The following is a 7,339-nucleotide window of genomic DNA, read 5'->3' on the forward strand; positions in this document are numbered from 1 at the left end:
CCATTTAAGGTTCATTCTTCCCAGACGACAAGTTTGTGTCAAGTTGCCACTGGTTATTACGTTACAATATCATTTGGAGTCACGTTTGGGAATGATAAGAAGACGACACTGGTTAAATAATGAAGTTTGAACAAGACTTGGTGATCTTTGACCTCTAACACCCTATGATTTGCCTTGTGTGGAAAAAAACCTAGCCAACCATAAAACCTCCATTGAAATGAGATTGCAGTGTGCTTATGAACTTGTATTTGTGGTCCTGCTTTTACTTCTCAAATCTCAATCCCTGGAGCTCAGCAGCGCATACTGTCCCAAGCCTGAAACACAGGACAATCGGAGGTGCCTCTGAGCAGCCACGGTGAACTGAAGCTGGAGGGTGGGGGCAGTTACGGGTGAGAGTAGAGTGTAGAGTCCTCGCGGGTCGTCCTGGAGGCGGGTCCCAGCCAGATGTGCTGGCCGCCCCGCCCCGCCCTCGCTGGTGCACCGGGGCGCTTCACCCAACGGAGCTTCTCGCCAGGGCGCCCCCAGCCATTCGCAGCTCCAAAGTTCCCCAGCTCTCCAGTCCGGCTGTCTCCTCGCGCCCTCTGCCACGGAGCCTGCCAGCTGTGTGCAAAACTGAGGTCCTGATCAGCAGAGCAGAGAAGGGGCTGTGGCCTCTGTGTGTCCCAGGTCCTGAGGGGCACAGACAAGGAACAAGATCCCCCCGACAATATGCAGCCGCCCTGGGGTCTGGCGCTCCTGCTGCTGCTCCCCTGGGGGGCAGGTGGAGTAGGGACCAGGTGAGTGTCTGCATTGACCGCGTTTCCCTTGGCTTGAACGCTCCCTTTGGAGCCCTTTCTCATTGACCCACAAATATAAGGGGCACCTAGGTGCTAAGGTTAAGGTGCCTGATTGGGATGGATTTCACCAGGATGCCAGACCCGAGTGCCCATTGACTTTCTTCCCTGCGCCCCTTGGGCGGGGCTTTGCCTCGGGTGATCTGTGGATCCCGCACCCACCTGGCTGAGTTTGCCCAGCAGATACAGAGGGAGGGAAGTTGGGCGCCTGAACCGTGGTTGTTCTCGAGTTTTGCTGCTGTGCAGATACATGAGTACCTAGCGCCGGTGCGAATTTAGCGTTTTCCACCGTCCCTGAAGGATGCTGCTCACTAATTGCCAATCGCTAGTATCGCTAGGGAAGAAATTTCTAAAAAACAAGAGGATGCAGAACGCGCACTTACACATTTACTGTTGAGCACTGAAGCAGCTCGTTTCTGGGCTCCGGTTCTAGCTGCCTTTGCATTCGGGGTGATGAACTGGAAAGTTCGCGTTGGTTAAAATGACAGCTGAACCCATTCTTGGTTTTGCCACTTCTTTCTATTCGGGAGCTTTTCTGAGCCCTGAAACATTTCCCTGAGAAAGTTCCAGAGCCACATAGTAAACGTCCACAGGCATAGTGTGTCTTACAGACTAAGCACTTTCAGCTCTTTAACCCACCAGAAGCCCTAGCCCCTGTGTATTCGAGCTATTATCATTACCATCGCTGTCTTGAAGAGGTGAAATGAGGTCGAATAACTCGCACAAAGAGACAAAGCCAGGGAGTGACAGAGCAGGAACAATCCCAGTCAATGTGGCCCATCACCCTCTAAAGTGCAGTGGGGCAGCCTTTTCAGGAAGACTCCCTGGAAACCCGCCCCTGCCCGTGCCTTGCTTCTTCCTTGCACGTCCACACAGGGCTTCTTTGGGGCAGATTTAACGAGTTAAGATAATCATTTGATGGAGCGGCAGGCTCGCCTGTGTTCTACGGGAGGTTTCGCAGCATCTCTGTGAAATATACTGGCCCCTATAAGATGCCAGAAACAACATGGATACCACCACCATCTACCCGCAGCCAACTTGGGACAACCTCTGGGGAAAAAAATTCCAGGTATTTCCCAAAGTCCCCTGAGAAGCAAGCTCCTTCCCAGCTGTGTAAGGTTTTTCAGTGCTGATTCTAAGAGGAGGAAGGGGGCGGACCTTGGTTTGGCTTCAGCTCCTTAAAGGTGAGCCTGACTTTAAGTTACAGGAAAAACTCTTTCATCAGGGTCTGCCACGGTATTAGGGGATTTTGAAGTTCAAACAGAATAACCCTCAAACCAGGTTCTTAGACTGTATGGTTGCAAGTTTCAATTTCCTTCCCGTGATAAAAATGCAAGCAGATGCAATTTACCCAATCACAGGTCCCTTGAAGGCTGAAGGGTTGTGTTTTGTTAGAGAGCCGGCTCAAGTAAGACCAAGTGCTTCGTGGGGATGAGATTAACAGTTCTTCAGGAGCAGGCAAAGCCTCTCTAGAAGATCCGCTTTCAAAGTACCTCCAAATTAAATTAAAAGCTGAAAGGATCCCCCCTCCAGAAACATTATATATATACATCTTAGCCTGAAGAATCTGTGTGAAGGGTCTGCCGTGCAGTGCTTTTCAAGATGTTAAGTGGGCTTGTTTCACAGTGTCAGGTTAGCTGCCCCCTGTGCTGCTGATCTGCTCCACATGCTTGGAAATGTCAAGTGGTAGGCACTTTGGGAGCTGCCCCAGGGCCAGCTTTAATTAGCTCCAGACTCCATCTTGGGGGGGGCATTTACAGAGGAGGCAAGGCACAGATTGGGGGATAAAGAGGTGTCCCTACATGCTAGTTGTTCCCTAATGTTTCCCTGAAATTTACAAGGAAAAAAAACCCTATAGCTGGCACATACAGATTTCTAATTAAAAACACAAAAAAGGGAGCTGAGGATGTAGGTAGGCCACTTGGTAGAGTGTCTGCTTAGCATGCATGAAGTCTTGGGTTCGAGGTTGAGCACAGAATAAACCAGGTGTAGCGGTGTGTGACTGTAATCCCAGCCCTGGGAGTGGGAGAGGGGATAGAGCAGCAGGATGATCAAGCCATCTTGGTCATTCTCAGCTACATAAAGCCTTTGAGAACCTGTCTTAAAAAGGAATGAGATAAGAAAGTACAGATTCTTTTTCACTGAAACACTATCACAATCGTATGGCCTGGAAAACTATATGCCTCTTTAAGCGATGCTTAGTGTGGAGGTAACAGTGACCACTGAGCTAATGAATAATTCATTAGTTATATATTAACCTTCTTATATGCATCAGAATTTGGCTTGGCTTGCACTTTTTTATGCCCTTTGGGTATCAGGACTGTTTAAGATGCCCTGAACCTACTGTGTATGCAACAGCAAACGTGATGGTGACCGTGTGCCAGGAATGTAGCCAGTACAAGGTAAGAAGTGCTGTAAATGAAAAATATTCTTTGGGCTCTCAGGATTTAGTATAGAGGGAAAAAGAGTAGAAACTAGCTCACTGATTTTTTTTTTGGTTACACGTTGAGATTGTAATATTGTAGATAAAGCGCACTGGATAAAGTAGGCTAATGAAATTAATTTTACTATTTATTTCTCATTTTAAAAGCTACCAGAAAATCAGACAGGCCACATGTGGTTATTGTATTTCCAGTAGGCATGCTGGTCAGAAAGACTTGCTTAGAACTCTAGTTCCAACACTCCACTCCTTTGGGCACATAGGATAAATATATTATTAACAGTGTTGTTCTTGAATGTAAATTTGAAGCAAATTTCTACTTGGAATATATATCTGCTACACAACTTTCCCCTATTTAACTCAAGTAAAAATGTGTAAGAGAGGAAGGGACATCGGGGTTCGTGCCAAGGGGACTGCTTCCTGCTAACCACAGGCTACATGGAGAGTTGAAACTTTTCGGAACCCTAATAGGGAAAGGTCTCCAATACTACTAACCCACAAACTTCATTGTTTCAAAAAAAGCCAGATGCATTGCTTTACAGTTCTGGAAGTCACAAGACTAAAATGTGTCTTGTGGGACTAAAGTTGGGGTGTTGGTAATGTTAGTCCTTTCTGGAAGCTCCAAAGGAGAATCTGCCTTGTCCTTTGAGCATCTTGGCTTGTGGAAATAATTCCCATCTCTCCTTCCTTTATCCCCTTGCCTTCTTTCTTGTCTTCCTCCCATTATAAAATCCCTCTGTGATTATAGGAAGCCCGTGGGTGGATCATCCAAGAAAATCTCAAAACACTTTGTCCACACTTGTAAAGTCTCCTTCATCATGATCCAGGGACATTTTCCATCCTCCCAATATTCCCATCATCTTCTCTCAGGGGCAATCTCGGTGCAGAAAGACATGGCTGGACCCCTGGGGTGCTCTGGAAGGGAAGAGGAAAGGACAACAGGAAAGGCTACAGCAGGAAGGGAAGGGACAGTGACAAAAGCAAGTGACCACTATGACTTAATCCTGTGCTGGGTCAGTTGGACGTGAGCATCAGACCTGTGTGTCCAAAGGCAAATGAGCAAAGGTTAGGCTCCGGTGACGTGAATAAGGGATTTGGGGTGGAAGGTTCTTGTGCTTTCTGCCTTTTATGTCCATAGGAAAAACTAACGCCTGCCAACAGCAAAGGTTCTTAAATGTCAAGAAATGAAGCAGGGGACTAGTGAGATGGATCAGTAGGTAAAAAGCACTTGCAAGTCTATGGGCCTGAGTTCAATCCCGGAGCCCACATAAATGTGGAAGGGAAGAAACAACTCCACAGAGTTAACCTCTCGCCCCCCACTCCATCCACACCGTGGTACAGGAGCCCCCACACACATTATCCACATACAGACACACCTGCAATCGTAATGAATTTTAAATTCGGGGGACGGGGGAGAAAGAGTACATGAAGCTCTCTGTCTACTGTGATGTACGTGTTTGTCACTAGGCTGATGAGTCAGGAGACCCCTTAGGATTGTCTTCTCCTGTTAACAACTTCTAGAACGCAAACCCTCCGGGAGACAGCGGAAACAAAGCAGACAGGTGCCCTAAGGTGGTATGGGTTTTATGGAAACCAAATTATGAAAGGGTCTGTGATTGAATTACTCAGAATGTCACAGTAAAGAAGTGTCAGGTTTCAAGTTCCCAGTGTCTCACAAATAGCTCAATCTTTCTCTCTACTCGGTACAGGAGTTTGTCCAAAGGGATCAGTAGTACTGATTAGTTAGTTCTATTAGATGATTTCCCAGACAGGTTCAAGTGTATTGGTTTCAACAACCTAAAATGTTTTAGGGCTGGGGACTTGACTGGGGTGGGGGGTACAGTAAAGTGCTTGCTGCGCAAACATCAGGACCTGAGTTCCCTGCCCAGCGTCCTCATAAAAGCTGGGGTACAGGGCTGCATGTTTGCAGTCCCCACACTGGAGAAGCTGAAGTGACTTGCTGGTCAGCCAGCCTAGCAGAATCGGTGACGTCCAGGTTTAGTGAGAGACTCTGTCTTTTAAAAAGCATCCTAATTTACAGAGTGACTGAAGACGCCAGCCACACATGTGTACACACATATATGTGTGTACCCATATATACCACACACAGAGAGCGACTGTTTCAAATCTCCAGACTGTAATGATGAAGACAGAGTCCAGAAGGAGTTAAAATTAATTTGGTCCAGTTCAACAACATTAACAGAACACTGGCATGCTCAAACATTCTCTTGAATGCCAGAGATACATATCTATCTACCGCCCCCACTGGAGCACTTCATAGGGCCAGAAAAAAAATGTCTTTGTTTCTTTGTCAGCTGAAGAAACCAAAGAAATCTTAAAAAAAAAAAGACCAAGGAAAGGGGATGAAAAAGGCAAATAATGTTCTTGTGCATAAACAATAAGTAAGCAGTTTCAGAGAAACAGATATATATATATATATATATATATATATATATTATACCATTTACTTACATTGTGTATACACAAAATACAAAATTATACTTAGGAATATATTTATATCCATGTAACAACAATTAATGAAATGAGAGGCCATAAACTTTAAAGAGAGCAAGAGAGCAAGTAGTGGTATATGGGACTGAGAGCGAGGAAAGGGAAATGAGAAATGATATAATTATATTCTAATCCCCCCCCAAAATAAAAGACGTAATTAAAAAATAAATTTCAGTCAGGCAGTGGTGGCTCACGCCTTTACCCAGCACTCAGGAGGCAGAGGCAGGTGGATCTCTGTGAGTTCAAGACCAGCCTGGCCTACAAAGCAGTTCTAGGAAAGCAAGGATTGTTGCACAGAGAAGCTCTATCTAAATTTTTTTTTCAGGGTTTGGGGATGTAGCTCAGTGAGTGCTTGCCTAGCGTACCCAAAATCCTGGGTTGGAGCCACAGCATCACATGAACTGGGTGTGGTATTGAAAACGTGGAATCCTAGCTCTCAGGAGGTGAAGGCAGGAGGGTTGGGAGTTCAAGGTCATCCTCAGCTGCATAGCAAGTTCAAGGCCAGCCTGGAATACCTGAGATCCTGTGAGAAAGAAAAGAAAAGAAATGAAAAGAAAAGAAAGGAAAGAACATGGCATCTGAACTATCCTTACGGATGAATGTGCATCTATCAGCTTTAAGATGAGGAGAAAGCAAGTCAGTCAGAGTTTAATCGATGGTCATTTTGCATAGAAATAAGGTAACAAATGGATGGATATGTGCCTATAAAAGAAGAATGTGGAAGGAAGACACATTCCAGGTACAAAGGGTGGACTGGTCGTCACGAACTCACAGTATCTGTCAAGAACCAAAGAAGGGAGGCTTCAAGAAAGCTAGGATGTCAAGCTAATGAGCTTGGACTTCATGCCAAGAGTAATAGAGGGTAAAGCAGGCCATTGCAGGCTCTGCCATTTTTCAGTAGAACCTTGTCATGACTTTCATGCCCCAAATCATAACAAAACTGCTCAGGATTGTCATTATGATGATGAGCCATACTTTAATCTGAAGCATCTTTTCCCTTTCCTAACGGGTGCACCAGCCATGTACTCATAGTCCTTGGCATCTCAGATTTGATGAGTGCATGATTAGAACGCGAATATACCCAAAGCAATGAACACCTTTGCAAACATCATCAGCTCGCTCTTCGGTATTTCTCTTACTCAGTTGCTGGCCATATCTCCTTGCTCTCTGTTACTGGACTACAGAGTGCTTCAAAGCTTACTAAAACAATATTTTTGTCTCAGACAGTTTTTGTAGATGGAGAAATCCAAGCAGCTTAGCTGCCCTGGGGTTTGGGGCTGTTTTTTATGGACTTAATTTTTATTGAGAGCAATTTTAGTTTCACAGTGGAAAGGCAGGTAGGTTTGTCACAAGTTTGGAAGCAAGCTTTGGCCAGTGCCGCTGTCATCTGCAAGCCTGACATTGTCTAGAGGATCTGCTTCCAAGATGGCACACTTTCATGGTGGTTGACTAGAAGCCTCATATCCTTTCCATGTGGGCACTCCTCCAGTAGTGGCGTGACTGTCCTTAGTGTGTAAGCTGACCCGCCCCACCCCCACCCCCACCCCCACCCCCA

The 7,339-nt window shown here is 45.9% G+C and overlaps 1 protein-coding gene across 4 annotated transcripts in view; it reads left to right on the forward strand.

The window, feature by feature from the left end:
• The first annotated feature begins 393 nt into the window (after window positions 1-393).
• Egfl6 (EGF like domain multiple 6) overlaps window positions 394-7,339 on the forward strand; it is a 59,454-nt gene continuing 52,508 nt past the window's right edge. For all 4 annotated transcript variants that reach the window (XM_013350556.2, XM_013350557.2, XM_013350558.2 and 1 more), the window contains exon 1: window positions 394-776. In XM_013350556.2, the coding sequence (XP_013206010.1) occupies window positions 709-776 (68 nt within the window). In that variant the 5' untranslated portion in view covers window positions 394-708. The remainder of the gene's footprint in view (window positions 777-7,339) is intronic.

Source organism: Microtus ochrogaster, chromosome X (genome assembly GCF_000317375.1).
Source record: "Microtus ochrogaster isolate Prairie Vole_2 chromosome X, MicOch1.0, whole genome shotgun sequence".
In the NCBI taxonomy this organism is placed as follows: Eukaryota; Metazoa; Chordata; class Mammalia; order Rodentia; family Cricetidae; genus Microtus; species Microtus ochrogaster.